Source organism: Balaenoptera acutorostrata, chromosome 3 (assembly GCF_949987535.1).
Source record: "Balaenoptera acutorostrata chromosome 3, mBalAcu1.1, whole genome shotgun sequence".
NCBI lineage: Eukaryota > Metazoa > Chordata > Mammalia > Artiodactyla > Balaenopteridae > Balaenoptera > Balaenoptera acutorostrata.
The window spans coordinates 145,702,389-145,724,160 of record NC_080066.1 but is presented as its reverse complement, the minus strand read 5'-3'; the positions used below and the strand labels follow the sequence as shown (position 1 = coordinate 145,724,160).

The following is a 21,772-nucleotide window of genomic DNA, read 5'->3' as shown; positions in this document are numbered from 1 at the left end:
AGCAAAGAGTGGCCCCCGCTTGCCGCAACTAGAGAGGACCCGTGCACAGCAACAAGGACCCAGGGCAGCCAAAAATAAAATTTAATTAATTAATTAATTAATTTGTAAAATAAAGGCTCATAGCTGATCAAAAATTTAAATAAAGCAACATAAAAGAACTATTGTAAAAACTAGTAAAATCTTACTCTCTATTACATGCATACTACTGTTCTAAAATGTCCTTAGATAACCACACTTATGCAGTGTATGAAAAAGTGGAAGTCAGTCATCGTGAGTGCTCCTGATAAATTAACCACTGTTGATACTAGGGGGCCCTGAGTTTAACCCACTAGTTCTCACACATTAACTTGTTCCAGTTCCAATGAGAACTATCTGCCAGAGGACCACTTTCATGGAAGCAGCAGGAGAAAGGAAATAGGGCAGATAAACTATACTCTTAGGGGGGAAAATAAGAAAGCAAAAAGGCATAAAGACAAGAAAATCTCTAAATTCTGCCCTTCTAGTGGCAGAAACCCCTCTTCTTTTGAAGGCTTCCCTATCCCCTTCTGCGTGTGATTCTGGTGACGCTGCCTATTTAGTGTCCCAATCCCAAAACAGACATGAAATACAGGCCTGGCCAATCACAGTCCTCACTTTCCCAGTCACAATGATTGGCCCAAAGATGGACCTGTGAGCCAAGCCAGGTGAAGAAGCAACCTGGAATTTCATATACAAATGCCATGAAAAAGAAAATCTCTCCTCTGGATTCACTAGTTGGGTACGGAAAACCTGATTGACTATTACTATAATCTCCTAACCTGCACCCTCCCTGCCCCAATTCTGGCTACATCAAGGAAGTCAGCATGCAACATACTGAAAAATCAAAGCACTAAAACGGAGAATAAGTGTCCATCATTACAGTAATCCCCTGGACACACTGCTTGAGCATCTAAAGTCAGTTCCTCCTCTATACTCTATGTAAATTAATAAATTCCCCTTTTCACTTAAGGTAATTGTGAGGTGGGTATCTGTCGTCTGCAATTTAATCCACGTATATAACTCAAGAAAGAGTTGTATCTCAAAAGAACTCGTAAAGATTAAAAAGACAATACCAAATGAAAGTGAGAATATTAATTACAATTAGTACAAACTTGTCTTCCAAAAAGGGTGTAATTTCTATCAAAAATTTTAAACGCAGATAGTGTTGACCCCAAAATTCTATTTATAGTAATTTAACTTATATTTTTTTAAAAACTCACAAATATGCAATAATAAATGTACAGTGTTATTATCTGCAACATTTGTCACATGAAAAATAAGAAACCTCTATGGACATCAATTGAGGACTGACTAAATATAACGTAACTTATGATGCAATAGAGTCATTAAAAAGAAAGATGTGTATCTATATGAATTAATTATTAAATGCCAAGGAGTATAACATAGTGGTTAAGAGCTTACACTCTAGGAACAGACTACATGGGTTCAACTCACAGTTTGGCCTTTTATCAGCTTGGCTTCTTATTGCAGTAATTTGAGCAAATTACTTAATCTCTCTCTGCTACCATTTCTTCAAATGCAAAATGGTGATACTATTATGAGGATTAAATAAATTAATAGGTTCTATGGCAGGCTCTAGAAAATTATTTCACACTTGGTAAGCTCTTGATAAACTCTGTATTATCATTTTCACTAATATGAAAAGTTGCCCAAGATATGATGGAAAAAGAAGAATATGTATGAGCAAAGATCACAAACTCAAATACCTATGAGGTGAGGCAGATAACAAATAGGTTAAGTGGGAATTGTGGCAAACTGGAGAATACATGCCCTATCTCAAGGGGACAGCCACTCTAACCAACTATTGTCCTGTGGGAAAGAGGTTGCAGTGTTGCTGAATCTTAAAAAGCTAAAAGTACGGATTTATATAAAATGTCATTTTTTAATGTTAGAAACATACTTTTTTGTAAAGACACAGTATGGGCCTAATGAACATGTGTACTGGTCAGTTATGGCCTGTAGTCTGCCACTGACTGCCACAAAAAGGCATCTCCAGTAGATTAGAAACTGTAAGTGGGGAAGGGAACAAGTGTGTAAAGTCACAACTGAAAAGAAAACACTAGAGAGAACTATACTACCACACTCCACAATAAAAGATATTCAGAATAGAATATAGAAATGTAATTGCTCAGAGTACAGTCAGACCTGTGCTCGAATTCTGGCAGGGCCACTGGTGTAATCTTGAGCAAGCTACCTAACCTATTTCTCAGGCAGTGTAAACGGAATAATATATTACCTTATAAAGGTTGTAAGGATAAAATAACATGGGCAAAGTGCTAAGCACAAATAGAACATATTTATGCCATATATATGTATGTATGTATATAAACTCAACAGATGTTAGCTATAATTACTTAAACCTGAATGAATAAAATAATTAAATTATGTTCAATATTTTCTATCTTAGAAAGCAGGAAATGTATAATGGTTTAAAAATTTGTGTCAAAAATGGCTTGACGTGAAAACGGTTTTGGTGCTTATACTTATCTACAACAAAAATAAAATATAGAAGCACTTTATTCCTTGAAATGCAACATAAACGTAGCATGATTTGTCAACATCTAACTTGACTAAATAGTGTGTTCATGTTAGCGCTAAAATATAAGCTCCAAGAGGATAAGGACTGTGTCTGTTTTATTCACTATTGTATGCCTCACTTTAGCACAGAGCCTGGCACGTAGTAGGTGTTGATTATTGAACACATTATTTCCTTTCTCCCTCATATTAACTATGTAAGGTAAGCATAACTTCCTCCATTCAATGCTAAGGAAACTGAGGTAAAATGTGGTTAAGTGTCTTGAAAGTGGTGGAAGATGTAGAACTTTTGACTCCTATTTTATGCTATTTTGACCTTCAGAATTAACCTTCAAAATAACCTGCAGCATTTTCAGAATCTTTTACCTATAATTTCAATTTTTCATTTTTTAAGATGACAGTTTAAAAAATTACTCTAAAATTACTCTAAAATAATCCTCATACAGATTATGCCCATCAACTAAGAATACAAATACAAATTAATTAGAAAATAGATTAAAAAATACATAAAGAAATACATAAGGGAAATATAAAGAAAATATATAAAATATTAAATTTGATAGTATAAAATATCTCAAATAGACATCATTGGTATCATCCTATTACCAGTAATAAATATACAGAAAAATACTAAACCCCACTCCATCTACCCTGAACTGTCTTTTTAGTAATAATTGCAAAGTTCTAGTTTATCTAAATGTTTCTCAGTAGCTGCTTCCTAAACTACTAAGTGTCACACTATCCAATTTTTTTTTTAATTAAACATCTTCTATGCAAATACTTCATTAATAGGTGCTACGACAAAAGGGCACAGAAGAAGCGAAGAACACCATCACCTGTTTCAAGAACTTTAAAATCTACTTTAAAGAAGATGTTTATACATGAAGCTATTAGCAAATTATGCCAAAACAGCATATGAAGAGGAAAAGAAGATTACTGAGTATACAGTTAACCCTTGAACCAGAGCAGTCTGAACTGTACGGGTCCACTTACACCCAGGATTTTTTTCAGTAAGTACTATAGTACTACACAATCCAAGGTTGGTTGAATCAACATATAAGGAACCTTGGATAGGGGAGAATCACACCTATGGAGGACCAATTACAAAGTTAAACTCAGGTTTTGTACTGTGGGGGGTGGGGGACGGGGGGTTGGCACCCCTACTCCCCCCCCACCCCACTGTTCAAGAGTCAATTGTATAATCCAAGTTAGACATACATGGTAGGCCTTTTCACATACATTACCTCAGTTCTTTTTTTTTAATTAATTAATTTATTTATTTATTTGGTTGCACCGAGTCTTAGTTGCAGCAGGTGGGCTCCTTAGTTGTGGCAGGTGGGCTCCTTAGTTGCAGCTCGCCAGCTCCTCAGTTGCAGCTCGCCAGCTCCTTAGTTGTGGCACATGGGCTCCTTAGTTGCAGCTCACCAGCTCCTTAGTTGCGGCACATGGGCTCCTTAGTTGTGGCATGCAAACTCTTAGCTGTGGCATGCATGTGAGATCTAGTTCCCTATCAGGGATCGAACCTGGGCCCTCTGCATTGGGAGCACAGAGTCTTAACCACTGCACCACCAGGGAAGTCCCGTTTTTTTGTTGTTGTTGGTTTTTTGTTTTAATATTTGTTTATTTATTTGGCTGCGTCAGGTCTCAGTTGCGGCACATGGGCTCTCTAGTTGTGGTGTGCCGGCTCTAGAGCTGCAGGGCATGTGGGATCTTAGTTGCCTGACCAGGGATCGAACCTGTGTTCCCTGCACTGGAAGGCGGATTCTTAACCACTGGAAGTCCCCTCAGTTCTTAACTCTGTGAAGTAAGCATTGCCATCTTCATTTTGGAGAAGGAAATTGAAATTCATAGAGGTTAAATGACTTTCCAAAATAAAGGGCATATCAGGATCTGAGATCTGAAATACAAGTCTGACTCCAAAGTCTTTTTTTTTTTTTTCTTTAAACTACATCTTGCAGCCTCCCACATGTACATGATTACAGGGTGTAGCAACATTTATAAACACTAAAGGAAAAGAAAGAAAGACATCATTGTAGAGAATATTCCTAGGAAAGATTTTGTTGAGGAAATGAAGTGTGAGCTGAGTCTGAAGTTAAGTGTAAAACTGAAACTACTGTTAATTTTGTGATTAATACCACAAAAATTTCTAAATGAAAAAAAATCTAAATATTTTCCCTTCGGTTTATACTGACTGGACCTAATCACTGAAATTTTTCATTCTTTCTTCCATTTCTTATCCTCTTGCATTTTTAATGTATAATCTACCCCTCCCCCATAATCATTCCCATTATAAAGACAAAAAAAAAAACCTAAGCCTGATATACTATATTTCTCTTTCTGGCTGGTCAAGATACTAAAGGATAGAAACCTATATTGCCATATGAGCCTCCTTCACGTTAGTGGTGAGAAAAGCTGAGAGAGAGAGTTAAATAATTCTGCTCAAAGTTACAGGACTTTACTGGCCAAACTAGCATTAGATAGAGTCTTCTAGAGTTCTTTCTGTGGCCCTGTGCGCCTTAATTTTTTCTCACCGAAGTACCAATAACAGAAGAACAATGAGGTCTGGAGTTATACAATGGGTTCACTTGAAATTTCTTTGAAGTCTGATTTTGTCTAAAAGCTCCTTTAAAATTCTACATTCATGCCTAATTTACTCATGCTTACTGTAATATTAAAGTGGTTTAAATTATATACTCTAAGTAAAATTGATACTTCAAGAATTATTATGTTTGTTCCCATAGCTTAGATTCTAAGGCTTAGAATCCTTAGAGTATCCCTTGAACACAATGTCATGTATCCCAACTTGAGAAGCAGGGCACAAATTGCGTAAAGTTCCTTCCACCACATTTGCTTGCTCCTTTATTCGTCAAATCAGGACATTTTTTAAAGCATAGTAAATTTAATTCCATTCTTTCAAAATGTATACTTACTGGCAAAACTACTGTAAAAGTTGTTGGAGTTGTTTATTTTAATTACAATATATTCAAGAAGTTCTACTTACTTAGTTTAAATCAATTAAGTACAAACTCACGAACTCGTTAAACCACCTGGATGGAATTTCTACATCACAATACCTCATTACACATTTGCTTTTCGGGGAGGTCGCTCAAAAATTAAGTAAGGTTTCATGCTATTCATATTAAATACAGATCCAATTATTTTTATTTTTAACATCTTTATTGGAGTATAATTGCTTTACAATCATTTGTTAGTTTCTGCTTTATAACAAAGTGAATCAGCTATACATATACATATATCCCCATATCTCCTCCCTCTTGCATCTCCCTCCCACCCTCGCTATCCCACCCTTCTAGGCGGTCACAAAGCACTGAGAGATCCAACTACTTTTAAACAGGTTAAATAATCTTTTCTTCTTCCTTGGTATTCATCTTCTCTGCCCAGATGTGAAGGAAGAAACCCCTTGTGGTTTAATTTTTTTTTTTTAGGATTTTTTTTTTTTAACATCTCAAATTCCAAATATGCTTAGTTCTTCAATCCTATTTACAGGTGCAAAGTATAGACTTTATCTATTTTACTCACTGTATCAAAAAAGCACCCTATTCACCTTGACCAGGAATCTCTCACCAGTAAGAGAAAAACAGATTCATTCATCATTTCCTCCCCAATAACATACTGCTGATTCTCCACGACATACCTTAAAGTCAAACAGTCATATGTATTTTGAATATAGTTAAAACTCTTAACTGTGTTTACATACTACTAGTTTATAAAGTCTTTGGCCAGTGGTGATAGTATTAAATGTATTCAATAGAAGCTAATGTAATGATTTCTTACTTTAATCACGAATACATTGCTTCCAACCAAAAATTCATGAAAGAACGACCTAGTTTGAGAAACAGGCTTCTTTTTAATAACAGTCATATAGATCAATATTGGTATGTTTGCCAGTACACACAATTCCATTTCACAGGATATAGGTTTTGTTTGCAACAGTGATTTGCCTTACTTAATGACAACATCTATTCTCAAAAGATATATTTATATATCTTTATCAGTAAATGGGCTTTTCAGAAAATAATATTGACACACATAATGCACAAGGATAAGCATGAGGAATTAAATAAAATAAACGATTGAACAATTCCAGAGTCAAATGATTATTACCTCCTTAGCTTAGAACTTGTTTTTTTAATATTTTGAATGACTTTATTTATAAATGACTGAAATACCCCCTACATGTAACTAATATTTTTGGTTTCTAGTTTACAATTAGTCTTTTATTTAATCTTTATTATCTAGTTTTATATATGTCTAATAACTCTTCCTGATTACAAATCTACAATTTAGTGCAATAAAATGTATATTACTAGAGCAAAAACATGATTTTAAAATGCCCTTTCCTAAAAATTTGTATCATTTTCTCATCCATGCCACTGTTAGTGAATATTTAGGTAATGGATTATCATCTTTAGCTAAGTGCTTTGGTATACCAAACATTAGCAGTGGCTAGCTAACATGATATTTAATAACCAACGAAACATAATCTATCCCACTCTATATCACAAACATATATGTATTCATTATTTTCCTGATGTTTCTACGGAACTTACAGTGGTAGAAGTAGTGTGCTCCCTTGATAAACAGCTTCTTTAGAAATAGACAAAAATAGGTGGAAAATGACACATTTGATATAGTGAGCCTGCTGTGTACTTGTTAAGACTGTAAGTATAATTACTACTGAAGTTGTAAAAAAAAAATAATAAAAACTCCTACATCTGCCCCACATCTTGTTTCTAGTTTCAAAGCAACAGATACTTGTTTATTTGCCTCATGTTATTCATCATCACATTGTCTTTAGTCTGTTAAAAATAGTAATAGAAGTAAAGAACATTAGATACAGATGCATTAAAAACTAGAGCTTAGATCACTAAAGACCATATAACTTTCATTTCTAACAAATCAACATAAAACAGTTACTAACAAAGATATTGTTTTTAGAGATCGACAATAATCTTCAACATAAAATGTTTCCATGAAAACCTATGTAAATGTTCCCATTTTCCTGAACAAAAAGATAATATAACTAACATATCCATGTTACATTAGCTATCATACTCTGATTTCCAAGTTCTGAATGATTCAAGATAGTAATAAAAAAAAGAAATGCCTTTGCTAAATATTTTCCTACCATATTCTTTCAAAATTCTAAGTTAATTCATTTGATACGAAGTTTCAATAGACTGCGTACCATATTTGCCAAATTCATAGCTGAGATAAAGATTACAAAAACACCTAGAAGATGAAAAGTTTCAAAGTGGTATAAAAACTATCTTTCAAGACATAATCAAAGATGTCACAAAGAAATCAAAGATTTTAGAAATGACAACACAATTCACCAAAATACTAACATATTGTAAAATATGTGCATTTCCTCTAAAATATGTAAAACCTCTAAAACCTCTAAGTTTTCCTCTAAAACCTCTGTAAAACAGACTTAGATAAAATACTTAAAATCACTATTATGAAACATGGAGAGGATATTTTATAAAACAAGCCTTCCACCTTTAAGAAAGCCACAAATTATAACTCACAAAATCAAGGTTTTAAGTGTGGCTTCAATTCAATTTTCTTAAGTATGAAATCATAGTACTTAAGTTCAGTAAAGAATAATTTTACATAGTAAAACTGCAGTACTTGGAAGTTCTACAAGACAAAATTGTGTAACATGGCTTTATTTCTGTAGGTCTTCTTTGTGTGTACAAAATCACATGGAATGTTAAGACCATAAATATTAAGCTGTTTGTAGTAAAATCCACTATTCAGACTGGGGACTGCTGCTCTTTCCTCTGATTCTTCTCCACATTTCCAGGCTCTATCATAGCAGACAATACTTATATCACTAACTTTAAGTAAAAACCTCTCAGAGTTATTTCTGACTTCAAATATCCATTTTATCACCAAATTCTATTGTCCTCTGTTACCACTTCTCCCAAATGTGCAATTTCCTTTTCATTCCTTCTCCTATATCCTTATTCCTGACCCTAGACTTCTCCCCCTAAACTACTGTACCTCATTCTCATGAGAGTTTCCCTAGATTGTCTTTAATTCCACTGCCAAAGTTATCTTCTCTCATTGACATTCTGCTCGTGCCACCTACCTATCCTACCTGGGCATTCCAGGGCCTTTGCATTACATTTTTATTCTGCTCAAGAGCCTCACCCTCAGCAACATATTCATTTATAAGGTTGCCACTGACTTTCAACTCCCCTTAAAAATGTCAGTTTCTTCTTAGCCCTGGTAAATGTACCAAATTATCCCTTCAGGTAATCACATTTGCTCCTAATCCATCTGAGTATGGAATACCTTTTACATTTAGCTCTCAATCACACAAGTAATTTATTTAGACAATTTTAGCACAGTGATGACATACACTGTTTCTTTAGTTGTTTGCATACCAATGTCATCGCTACTGGACTGCAGAGACACAGATAAGGGCTGCAGCTTTCAAAGCATTCTGTACAACAGCTATCTACAATGTCACTTAACCCAGGTAAGATGATTCACTAAATAAAACTATTATAGAAAGCTTAAATAAACAAAAAAGAAATTTTTTCTAATCTCTATGGTTTAACTTTAAAACATCTATGACCTTTCATTTCCATGGACAGTTGACATACTTTGGTTTCTATTAAGCCTCATTCTCACTACTCTTAATAATTTTCAAAGCACAGCTAGAATTTAAAGTGCAAGTTGAGGGTTGATATAGGGTATATACTTTTACACCCCGCAATTAGATTCTTTGAAAATCAGCAATGTCAACTCCAAGACTTCTGAGTTACAACTGAATCTTCACACAAGGCAAGAGCTTCAGCACCAAAAGAAGAGAACAGCGCATCTTCTAATGCGGGAGGGGGGGTGGGGGGGGGCGGGGGAGGGTCCCTTCCCTGCAACTGGTTTAGACTAGTTTCTCTATCTCAGGGGCTTTCAATTAGGAAAATTCAATAAATCACCAACAACATCTGGAAACAATATCAGAGAAAGGCGACCCAGTTACTTAAAAGACAGGAAGGGGTACCATGTAAATCTTTTTCATAAAACTCAGCAGCGAAATTAAGCTTTGCATTTTTTATCTTACCAAGAGAGATTTTTTCTACCTAATAATAAAAGCAAGTTTCATTCAATTTAGTTCCTTCTCGAGCACCGTCTCAACCTGTCAGAACTTGACAAGGGAAAAAAAATTTAAAAGTCTGTGTGTATGTGTGTGTGTGTGTTGGGGGGGGGGGGGCGGGAGGTGGGAGGAGAACACCAGGATTCCCGTCTACCTCGCTTCTTTTTCCGAAATCAGCAAGTCCTGGATTTCCTTCACTCCGAACTAAGCCCTCAGGTTCCAAATATAGTTCTTTAACCCCCACCTCGCCACTCAATTACACAGAAACCTTACCAACTACAGAACCACAGCAGAAACCCCTACAAATCGGCTTGCTATTCATCTCGGAAGTCATGCCCTGCAGCAACTGCCTGTCGCCGAACTGAGGGATATTACCCAAATACAGCGCAACGGAATCAGACATGCAGAGCACACACGGCTTCCGCGAGGGAGGGAAACGCGACCCGGGAAAAGTGCGCTCCTCACAAGCCTCGGGACCATCCGGGCGCGGGGTGGTCCCAGAAGGGAGGGGAACAGAGGAGCCCGAGTGGGGGAATACTTCCCTCTCAAGTAAAAAGGGCTGGATCCCCCGCCGCAGATAACAGCCTGTCCCTCTAAGAAAACGAAGAGGCGGGCAGAGGGCCCTTTGCTTGGGAAGGCGGAATGCAAACACTTTCCGAGGTCCGGGTGCAAGCCGATCCCCCACCTCCCGGGGGAGACGAGGGGTGTCCCGTGGGTGGCTGAGGGAATTCCCGGCTCGCGAGGGGCAGCCAGAGGCGGAGCAGAGTTCTGCCTAACGAACACCCGTGTCGGCTCCGGCCGGTGCCCCGCGAAAGCACGGCTAGAGCAGAGCGGGGCCGCCCGGGTGGGGGGAAGGGAGAGGAGGGAGGGGGTGGAAATGGGATTCCCCCCTCTCTGGGACCAGCAGTAGCGGAGGAAGCGCGCGGGCCAGCCGAGAGCGGCGTGCTTCAGCCTGCGGAGCCGGGATCCCGCCGCCTGCACTGGCAGCAAGGAGCCCCGCAGCGGCTGCCGCACCGACTCCTCTGTCCCCAGGGGCCCAGGACTTCGGCTGCGAAGGCACTGGGACCTGACATCCCACGGGGTCGGCCCCAGCTCCCGGGGGACCCCGCGGGAACACCCCAACCTCCAGCAGTTCTCAACGGTTGTAAAACGTCCGCCCCCCCACCCCAGTCCCCTTCCTCAGCCTTCCCTCCTCACGAGGCCACAGAGAAGGGTCACCACAGGCGAGAAGCCTGAGGCAAGCCGGGGACAGCAGCCGCGGCGGTTCTGGACCTCCTCCCCCGGTTACCTGTGAGGACTCCGACCCGGATTTGATGGTCGTGGTTAGTAAGGATCATTCCCTCGGTCGCCATGTTTCCCAGCGCAGTCACCGCACTGACGGGAGCCGGGAAAAGCCAGAGCCCGGAGCGCGCGGGCCGGGAGCGCGCTCGCCTCGGAAAGCGCGAGAGCGCCCGGGAAGCGCGAGGCGAGTGCTCGGCGGCCTGCGCAAGCGAGAGGCCGGGCCCGGAGGGCGCGAGTCCGCGGGGGGGAGTAGGCGGAGTCAGGGCGCGCGACCCCGAGTCCGGGTCCAAGACAGCGAGCTGCGGGTGGGTTACGCGGTGGCTGCTGAGGGAGAGCGCGCGGAGGCGTAGGAGCGAGGCGGGAGATACTCTTGTCGCTTTCCGGAGCGCGAGACCCAGGGCCGCTGGACGGCAGGAGACTGAGGGGAAAGGAGAGCACAAGCTCGGGAGGTCGCGGGGGCGGACTCGGGGACAGAGGCGGAGCTACACCGAGAATCGTGGAACTCGTGGAGATTGAGGGGAGGAGTAAGAGCTCGGTTGCCGAGTGCTGGGAGCGGGAAGGAGGCGGCGCAGCCCGAGCAGGACCGGGGAACGCTCCTGGGCGCGCGAGTAGCGCGGGATTGGTTGGGAGAACGCGTGTGCGCGCGAGACATGAACGCTGCCTCAGCCGAGCTCCAGACAGAAGCAATCCCCTGCCGAGCCTGGCGTTTGTCAGCTACTCCGGCCGGCTCTTGGGGCGGCAAAGCAGCTCTCCCGAGGGAAAGAGGAAAGGCGCCAGGGACCCTGGAGGTGCCTTACAAAGCAGCGTGGGTGGCAGAACCGCAGCTGCTGTGACAGGCCGAGGTTGGCGAAGGAGGAGGTATCCTATCCTGCCTTATCTTCCCGCTTGCTTTTAAGTCGGCTCGCCCTACCGTAGGATTTCCCAACTCCAAGTCTGTACCTTCAGGAGGATCCTCACTAGCGAAGCTTAGGAGCCTGCGGCAGAGCATCTTGAGGAGAGATAGCTGGCTTCTCTTTCTCCCGCTGTCCCATGGCTTTGTGGCATCAGGCTTCTTCGCTAAAGGCTCTGCTTTTAGGTGAAAAGCACCAATCTTAGATAATGAGATTAGAGAATGTTCCTCCCCCCTGAGCCACAGTCACAAACCTGGAAATAGAACCCCGGTGGTGGCAATTTTCATTTCAGTATTTGTGGGATATGAGGTTACCATGAAAATAGCTTTTGTTGCCACTTATCTTCATGTGTCTTTCATAAAGTGTGATATGAATCACCTGTGGCTATTTCACATGGGTTTCTTAGTTCCCTTCTTTCTAGCCCTTTCAACTTCTGAATAAAAAACATTATATACACAAACATGTATATGTATTTTTTTTTCTTCTCAGCTTTGGTAAAAGCGGGAAGCATAAAAATGAAAAGCAAAATGTCAAAAAAAATGTATAATCATCAACATTTGTATACAATTAAAATCTCAGTTTGATGGTTATAAGTTTTATTGTGCCAACTAGAACGTGGACTTACACTCTAACTGAAGATTCACATTGTTATGTATTTCATTTTAAATAATGGGAGTACAAAGAGGATGATGGGTGGAATTGAGGTGGGAGAAAATTAATTAGTAAAATTTCTTTTGAGTATGTGTATTGCTAGTATTTTTGACAGTGGATTTAAAACTGAAGCCACATCATGAACCCACCTCCTATAATAATCTATCACAATAGAGCCTGTGAGCCAATGGATTCTTAACTAGTTTCAAATGAGAGATATGTATGTGAAAGTATGTTTTCTTTATTTCAAACTAAAGATGAGCAAATGGTTGGTTACATTACCTTTCTATCTTTATTCCCTCTAGCGCCCCCAAATTTGAAATGATTTTTAAATGTCTTGAATTTTCAGAGAGATAAATTCTACTCCTGCCCACTATAGGTTCTGTAACCTTAAATGAATTGGGGTCTTTTTCTTTATCCTTTATATAAGCTGGTAGATAATAACCCTTTCAATTTAGAATATTCCGTTATTATTCATGGAAAGAAACTGGCACTTTTGTTTCACAAATAACAGAAAACAAGGGACTTTCTGTATCTATAAAAGCAGCAATGGTGAAATCCATTAGAATTTTCACTGGGGACTTCCCTGGTGGCTCAGTGGTTAAGAATCCGCCTGCCAGTGCAGGGGACACGGGTTCGAGCCCTGGTCCGGGAAGATCCCATATGCTGCGGAGCAACTAAACCCGTGCGCCACAACTACTGAGCCTGCGCTCTAGAGCCCGCGAGCCACAACCACTGAGCCCGCGTGCTGCAACTACTGAAGCCTGTGCTCCGCAACGAGAAGTCACTGCAATGAGAAGCCCACGCACCGCAACGAAGAGTAGCCCCCACTCACTGCAACTAGAGAAAGCCCGCGCGCAGCAACGAAGACCCAATGCAGCCAAAAATAAATAAATAAAAAATAAATTTATAAAAAAAATTTTAATTGGGAAGGGTGAAGATGAATTAAGCCTTTTAAAGTATATGGAGGTTAGTTTGTTAAACCTGCTAAAATTGCTGAAAAGAAGTAATGTTAGGCCCCGCGCGTCTGGGTCGTGGAGCCATCGGCCGTGGTCTCCTTCGCAGATGGGCTCAGTGGCCTAGCGCCCCGGTCCCCGCCGTCCGTGATCGAGCGCCGAGGCCCGCGAGGGGTCGCCGCCGAGGTTTCCACCAGCCCACAAGCAAGAGCATGGCAGCCATCCCCTCCAGCGGCTCGCTCGTGGCCACCCACGACTACTACCGGCGCCGCCTGGGCTCCACTTCCAGTAACAGCTCCTGCGGAAGTGCCGAGTACCCTGGGGAAGGCATCCCCCGCCACCCCGGTCTCCCCAGAGCCGACCCGGGACACTGGTGGGCTAGCTTCTTTTTCGGGAAGTCCACGCTGCCATTCATGGCCACAGTGTTGGAGTCCCCAGAGCACCCAGAGCCAGCCCAGGCCTCCACCGGCACGATCACCTGTGACCTGGCTCGGGAAGCCGTGGGGAAGCAGCAGCCTGGCGGCCAGCCTGGCCAAACCAACTCCAGGCCCCCGTCCTGAGTGGCCACCGCCAGCTGCCGGGCTTCCTCCCGAGGCACTAGGCTCGTCAGAGCCCCCCCTCCTTCCCCTCCCTGAGAGTGAGCAGGCTGCAGCCAACAGAAGCAGTTGGGTTTTTAATATCAAAACAGCAAAACACCAAAAAGGAAGTTGAGAGAACTCCACTCTTTACTATCCAAGCCACATGAGAGCCTTCCCGGCACCCCCTAACCTGTGCCTCACGCCAAGTAGAAAATAAACTCCAAGCAGCCAGCAGCCAAAAAAAAAAAAAAAAAGAAGTAATGTTAATAGAATTAAACTGGACAATTATAATAGATGCTTGTCTTTCAACAGTTTTCCTCGAGTATATTCATCTCAGCTGAATTTAGGAAGCTCTAACAAAATTTACACAGGAAAAGCCTAGTGACCTTGCTGTCTAGTGGGACTTTTGTTTTACTGCTGATTATTGAATGAATATTGCAGTATCCACATGCTTTTTAACTCCTGTTACCATGTGACATTTCTTCAGAATTCATCTGGGAATCAAGTGTTACAACAAAGAAAACTTTCTGGAAAGTAGGAAGACAGTAGCATTTCCAAAGATTGATAAATATCTCAGGAACATATTTGGGGGGGTGGGTAGAAAGTGGAAAAGTTCAGAGTTTGTATATAAAGCATTAGAAGTGCCCAGGGATTTATTCTCTCCATTCCTGAGATTTTAAGAATGAAAATTGAGTTTACACTAACTGAGAAAATAAAAGATGGGTAAACACTTGGCTGTCATAATGACTTTCATTATAAAGATGAAAGTCTATCAGTAGAAGTGAATTACTGAGTGAAGGACAGTTGAGTTTTTCTGGTACTGGTGTATTTACATTTAGTCCTCCTAGTACTTTAGTTTTCCTGTGGTTAATCACACTTTCAATATAAATAAGGCAAAAGTTTACTGGCTTTTCTGGGGTTAGACTCTCCTCATTAGCACTAGATGTAAGCAAGAACAGATTTGGTAATGCATTATTCTTCCACTAAGGCTTATTCTACTCTTGCCTCTTTCCCAATCGGCTAATAGCCACAACTGAGTGGATTACAAATGGGTGCAAGCAACATTTTGAATATACTTAATGCCACTGAATTGTACACTTTAAAATGATTAAAATGGTAAATTTTGTTAGGTGTATTTAGCACAATTTTTTTAAAAATGGATGTAAGGTGAAGCTCTGGTTGATTTTAACATAGTATTTTCCCCAAAGGAAGGGTGATAGAGTTAAGATGAACTTTTGACTGACTGAATCAGGCAATGTATTAGTTCCTAGGGCTGCCATAACTAAGTACCACAAACTCAGTGACTTAAAACAACAGAAATTTATTCTCTCGTGGTTCTGGAGGCCAGAAATCTAAAATCAATGTGTCAGCAAAGCCATGCTCACTCTAAAGTCTCTAGAGAAGAATTCTTCCCTTGCCTCTTTCTAGCTTCCAGTGGTTGCCTGCAATCCTTGGCGTTCCTTGGCTTACAGTTGCATCACTCAGTCTTTGCCTTTGTCTTCACATGGCCTTCTTCTCTGTGTGTATTTTTACTTGCCCTTCTTATAAGGACACCAGGCATTGGATTTAGGGCCCATATTAATCCAGCATGACCTCATCTTAACTAATCACATCTCCAAAGACCCTATTTCCAAATTCCAAGGTTCTATGTGGATGTGAAATTTGAGGGGACACTATTCAACCCAGTACAGGTGGTGATAGATTATATTACTGTGTAAACATATAAATTACAAACTCAGCCTATTAGAAAAGAATGTTCAGAAGTTTCTCTAAAAGCTAGATTTAGGGACTTCCCTGGTGGTGCAGTGGTTAAGAATCCGCCTGCCAATGCTGGGGACACGGGTTCGATCCCTGGTCTGGGAAGATCCCACATGCCGTGGAGCAACTAAGCCTGTGCGCCACAACTACTGAGCCTGCACTCTAGAGCCCGTGAGCCACAACTACTGAAGCCCGCTTGCCTAGAGCCTGTGCTCTGCAACAAGAGAAGCCCCCATGATGAGAAGCCCGTGCACCGCAACGAAGAGTAGCCCCCGCTCAGTGCAACTAGAGAAAGCCCGCGCGCAGCAACGAAGACCCAATGCAGCCAAAAATAAATTAAAAAAATTAAAAAAAAAAAAAGCCTGCGCTCTAGAGCCTGCGAGCCACAACTACTGAAGCCCGCAGGCCTAGAGCCCGTGCTCCGCAACAAGAGAAGCCACCGCAATGAGAAGCCTGCACACCACAACAAAGAGCAGCCCCCGCTCAATGCAACTAGAGAAAGCCCGCGCGCAGCAACGAAGACCCAACGCAGCCAAAAATAAATAAATAACTTTTAAAAAGAAATAAAAAGCTGAGATTTAGAAATTAGACACATTGTTAGAGAAAATACAGCTCTATAGAATAGAGAATACTGGGGGAATTTAAAATTGTTGACCTAAATAGCCTAATGCTTTTCCCCCAGAAGTAGTTTTCTAAATTAGAAATTTCCAAAGTCTAATAAGATAAATTTAGTCAGTCCTACTAATGAAATTGACATTTTGGTTTTAGTTCTGATGCCCTTGTTATCTTTTAGTAAAGTGGAGCTGAGCCACATCAATTTCTCATGGAGTTTGATGACACTTATTTGGGAACAACTAGGACAATGTTTTCCGATGTCTGCCATGTTTATTAAAATTCATTGAACTTTTCCTTCCTTGGGCTTTTGATATTATATTCTGCTGCCCAGATTGCTATTTGAATAATTTTGTGCCACAGTCCTTTGTATTTTTCCTCACACTTACTCTCTTCCTCTGAGATCCCCAACTGGAAATCCAGATGTATGAGGATGTTTTTGGTTGCAAGTGACTGACGCTAGTTTAAGCCTAAAGGAATTCATTGGCTCATGCAGCTAGGAAGTTCAGACACGTATTGGCTTCTGTAAGCTATAATTTAGATGAGTAGTTTTCGAGTCCATCTAGGGACACTGGGAAACTCCAAGATCTTTTCAGAGGGTCTACAAAGTCAAAAGTATTTTCATACTAATACTAAGTCATTATGTGTCTTTCTCCTCTCATTTTCTCATTAGATACAGTAGAATTTTCCAGAGGCTACGTGATGTGTAGTGATGTCATCACTCTGATAGCTAATGGAATGTGTGTTTGGATATTCTTATATTCAAAAAATTTTAATATAGTAAATACCAATAGGTATAACCTACTTAAACAAAAGCTCTTTGGAGTCCTCAATAATTTTTAAGAGCGTAAAGGGGTCCTGAGACCAAAATCTTGGAAACCACGAGTTTAGGTCATGTCTCCATCCCAAAGCACTAAGACAAAGGCAAGAGCATTTTCTAATTGGTTGGCCTCAGTCATGTGCTCACCCAGAGAATCAGGATCAGATGAACCCCTACCAAATAGACAAAGATCAAGGGAGGATGCATCTGGGTACCATATGTAAGGCTAGTGCCTTGATAGGTTAGTAGTTAGTCAGAAAGGGTTTAAACTGAAATGTCAACTGAGACTTAAAACTGTTTCTCGTGATAAAAAGTTGAAAAGCTGGATACTCCATTAAAGCATCTGAATTAGCATAACAGTTGGGAAAATAAATGCATAACACCCCCCCCACACACACACACAAAATCTCCTATCTCTCTCTACCATTACTATAGATTTTAATCTTTTCTGAGGGCTTTAATTGATACACTTGATACCACCCACATTGTTTCATGTTAATATTCAGAAGATAGAGAAGCTCTTCCCTGTGTGTCCTGACAATTTACAAATGTACAAGGTCACCACTTATTTATATGGCTGCTTACCTGATAAAAGAAGGAAACCAGAAACAAAAAAGTTTTATTTCTAAAGAAAGCACTGGTTTTTCTCCCTCCTTAATTCAAAGAAAGTGTAGATGAAAGAGGAGGAGGACAGTATTTGCTAGAAGAGGAAGGAATTATTAGATAAGGGAAAGGAGAATGAGATTTGTTAAATGGAAAAGTAACATTAAGTGTCCAGAAACTATTTAATTTCTTAAAAGGGCTCTGTCTACAAGGCCTTCAGTTTTTAGGATTCAGTATACACAAGTAAAGAAAAAATAGTCCCTGGGACTTCCTTGGTGGCACAGTGGTTAAGACTGCGTGCTCCCAATGCAGGGGGGCCAGCTTCGATCCCTGGTCTGGGAACTAGATCCTACATGAATGCCGCAACTAAGAGTTTGCATGCCACAACTAAGGAGCCCACGTGCCACAGCTAAGGAACCCGTGAGCTGCAACTAAGAAGCCTGCCTGCCGCAACTAAGACCTGGTGCAACCAACCAAATAAATAAATAAATAAATAATTTTAATAAAGAAAAGAAAAAATAGTCCCAAACTTAACCACTGACATGGATTAAGTTTAAGTGAGCTTTTTAAAAAAATCAAAAATTATTATTATTAATTGGTTTCCATATAATCAAAGCCCACCTACCCTAGAAAAATAGTTTTGTCTCTATAAAAGCAACAAAAAATTATTTTGTTAACCTAAGTAACCTCATTTTCTCCCAGGTTGACTAATAGTTGGAGGAAGTATGGTCAATAGGAATGTTTATACAGTAGTTTAGCTTAAAATGAACCTTCAGTAGAAGTTTGAAATGTTAGAAAGCATAAATGAATTGGTGAAGGAAGCAGAGATGATGGATTTTTCAGTTGTGCTGAAAAATCTCATTTTACCATGTAATAATTACATTTCATATTTATCTGCCTGTGTATCGCCTGCTGTGGGATTGATTGGGTGCAGAGCGTGTGTCCCTTTCCAACACAGAACCTTGTTTTCTTCCCATTTCCTAATATTTGATGACTAAATACAGAACATATAAGGCAATAGGGACTTTGAATTGCTAGCAGTGCAGGCTACTCCCAAGGTACCAGAGGGGCTGTTAGAAATTTGCCTTGGCATGTAACAGCTTGCAGAAGCCTCTGCCTATAAAAGGAGACACCAGCTAACGTGGCCAGAGTTCACACAAACAATATTAAAGCTGGATTTTTCTGCCTGGATCTAAAAGAGTAAGGCAAGATGTTGCATACTGTCCCTTGTTCCCTTTGATGACTGCAATTCTAGATTAAAGATGAAAATAGCAGACTGTTGTTGTTGGCCTTATTTCATTTAGGAAAGAAGTGTGACAAACATTACAAATCACTTTGTGGTCGTTGCAAAAAAGCAAATTTTGGGGGTGAAATGTTAGCAAATATTTTTTGAATAGCTAGAATGTCAAGGTAAAATAAATGAGATAAGCCACAAAAATAGTACTACCCAAGATTATGGTTATTAAATGTTTTGCTGATGGGATAGAGTTTTCCTCAGTTGAATTTAAAATTGAAAAGTATCTCCCAAGTACAGTCAAGAGTATCAGTGATTTATTCTCAGAGAAACATAACTGGAATATTATGAGTATAAATAAAATTGTAATGTTTCAGTGCCATAAATATTTTGATTACTAATTCAGTTTTGCTAATACTTTGATTCTGAGTTGGGAATGCCCTAAATATAGACATATTCCAACCACATTGGAAGGAACAGCCCTCCCTGTAATTTAAACTAATATTGGATTTATCAGTGATTCTCTTGGGAGTTTGGGTATCTCGAATGAGTCTCTGATCTGTTGGGTAAGTTGACTGAATAAATTTGTACCCACAAAGCTGAGATCCATATTCTGGACTTATCAAAATGCAGACACGCAGGCATAGCTAGCCAATCTAACTGATAACTTTGCACTGCCATATAGGTGAAAGTCAGAATCCAATGTGAAGTCTTAAAGACAGTAGAATAAAAGGCTATAATATTTCAGTTTTGTGCTTTGAAGAAATTGAAAGATTTGGAACATTTGAGGGAAAGGTGATAAGCCTAATAATAACATACAATTTCAGTAGTTTAGAGATGACAAATGATTCACTTTTTAAGAAGTTATACATCTCTGCTAGCAAGTGAATTGTTTATTTCATGCTTTGGTTAACAAAAAAAAAATGGGAAAAAAGGTCAGATACTCATCTAAACCCATTTCAATGGTAAAAACAAACAAAAAACATGATTTTAAAACTTTTGAATGGTGTTCTTTTAATTCAATTTTTAAAATGGGAATCAAAGCCCTTGTGATTAAACGATGTAGTCCAGATAGTCAGTGGTACAATCAGATTTTATATTCCTGATTTTTGTTCTCATTGCTCTGTCTAATCCAATTGACTTGGAAAATCTTTCAGGACTGCTAAAGCACAGAGGGCCTAGATGAGAACAGATGTGGCTTTCTTGAAACAGAATGTGGACTACACACTCAGCTAACTCAGTTGGTAGAACATGAAACTAATTGCCTTAGGACTGCAGAGCCTGTTATTTTTGTGGTCAAGAGAGGAAAGATGTGAGTTAAATTGGAATATGAATTGGCAGTAATAATACCAGGCTCTGGTAATTAGCTTAACTGTTACCGTGGGACAGTAACATGTGGGACTTTGGTCACCCTGTCAACATATCTGAACTTCAGTGTCCTCTTCTGTAAAGTGATGGAGATTTATACTTGTTTAAAGGCCCATCTAATGCCCAAATTCTATGATTTCATGTAAAATTTTCCAGTCTGAAAGTACATTTTAAAAAATCCGCCTTTTAAAGCAACCTTTAAAAATGTAAATTGACCTTGGGAGAGGGAAGATTTTTACTTAGTTGTCTTACTTTACTCATTACACCATACAAGGGATTCCTACAGGTCATGAAGTGTTTTGTAACAAATCAACTTTCCTCATATTGACATGAGATAGGAAATTAATGACAACTTAATTAAAGAAAAGATCTGAAGATCTCAGGGACTACAGTATGATCCAGTGGTATCATACTGACACAAGACAGGGTGTCAATAGACCTGGGACTTTGGAATTAACTTTCTGTGGCCTTATGCCATACCTGAGGCTCTATCAAATCCCAGGTACTGTGTTAGGTGATCAAAATGAAAAGATGAAGAAGACACAGTCCTGGGCCTCAAAGAGCTCACAATTTGGTAAGGGAGATCAATAGCTGGGTAAATAAACAATTGCAAGATAGTTCGCTAAGTGCTATGGTAGATGTAAGGTAGCCTGAACAATGATTCTGAAACCTGGCTGCACATAAGAATTTCCTGGGGACCTTTTTAAAAAATACAGATGCTTTTGCCCTCTCTCTCAGAGATCATAATTTTTTTAAAAAATTTTATTTATTTTTGGCTGCATTGGGTCTTCATTGCTGCAAGCGGGCTTTCTCTGGGTGCGGTGAGTGGGGGCTACTCTTTGCTGTGGTGCACTGGCAGGCTTCTCATTGTGATGGCTTCTCTTGTTGCAGAGCACAGGCTCTAGGCGCGTGGGCTTCAGTAGTTGCAGCACGCGGGCTTCAGTAGTTGTGGCTCGCAGGCCCTAGAGTGCAGGATCAGTAGTTGTGGCGCACGGGCTTAGTTGCTCCATGGCATGTGGGATCTTCCCGCACCAGGGATTGAACCTATGTCCCCTACACTGGCAGGCGGATTCTTAACCACTGCGCCACCAGAGAAGTCCCTCAGAGATCATAATTTACATGATCTGGAGAGGGGCTTAGTGAATTGGTGTTTTTAAAAGCTCCCAAGGATATTCTGATACACAACTAGGATTGAGAATTACTGGGATAGTAGAAGGGCACCAAACTTGGCCCTTAGGTCAAATAGGCAACGGTCAAGCAGACAAGAAGAGAAGAATCTTTCAGACAGAGGAACAGCTTTGTGCAAAGGCATGGATAT

The 21,772-nt window shown here is 40.4% G+C and overlaps 2 protein-coding genes across 8 annotated transcripts in view; one reads left to right on the top strand and one right to left on the bottom strand.

Moving 5' to 3' along the window:
* The window catches only part of GPHN (gephyrin), a 634,333-nt gene extending 622,761 nt beyond the window's left edge, over positions 1–11,572 (bottom strand). For 3 of the 7 annotated variants that reach the window (XM_007184307.3, XM_057543175.1, XM_057543177.1), the window contains exon 1: positions 10,992–11,571. In XM_007184307.3, coding sequence (XP_007184369.1) covers positions 10,992–11,055 — 64 coding nt within the window. In that variant the 5' untranslated portion in view covers positions 11,056–11,571. Of the gene's footprint in view, positions 1–10,991 lie in introns of all 7 variants that reach the window. The other 4 variants (XM_007184311.3, XM_057543176.1, XM_007184316.3 and 1 more) reach the window with 3 other exon arrangements.
* Positions 11,573–13,546: 1,974 nt separating this feature from the next.
* LOC103017947 (pancreatic progenitor cell differentiation and proliferation factor-like) lies at positions 13,547–14,277 on the top strand. Its single transcript, XM_028167091.2, has one exon. It carries the CDS (start codon positions 13,694–13,696, stop codon positions 14,039–14,041), a length of 348 nt encoding a protein of 115 aa, XP_028022892.2. The 5' UTR covers positions 13,547–13,693; the 3' UTR covers positions 14,042–14,277.
* Positions 14,278–21,772: the final 7,495 nt, after the last annotated feature.

What these genes read in the sequence shown, in the direction of transcription:
- LOC103017947 (XM_028167091.2), top strand. Translation starts at nt 13,694, where the DNA reads ATGGCAGCCATCCCCTCCAGCGGCTCGCTCGTGGCCACCCACGACTAC.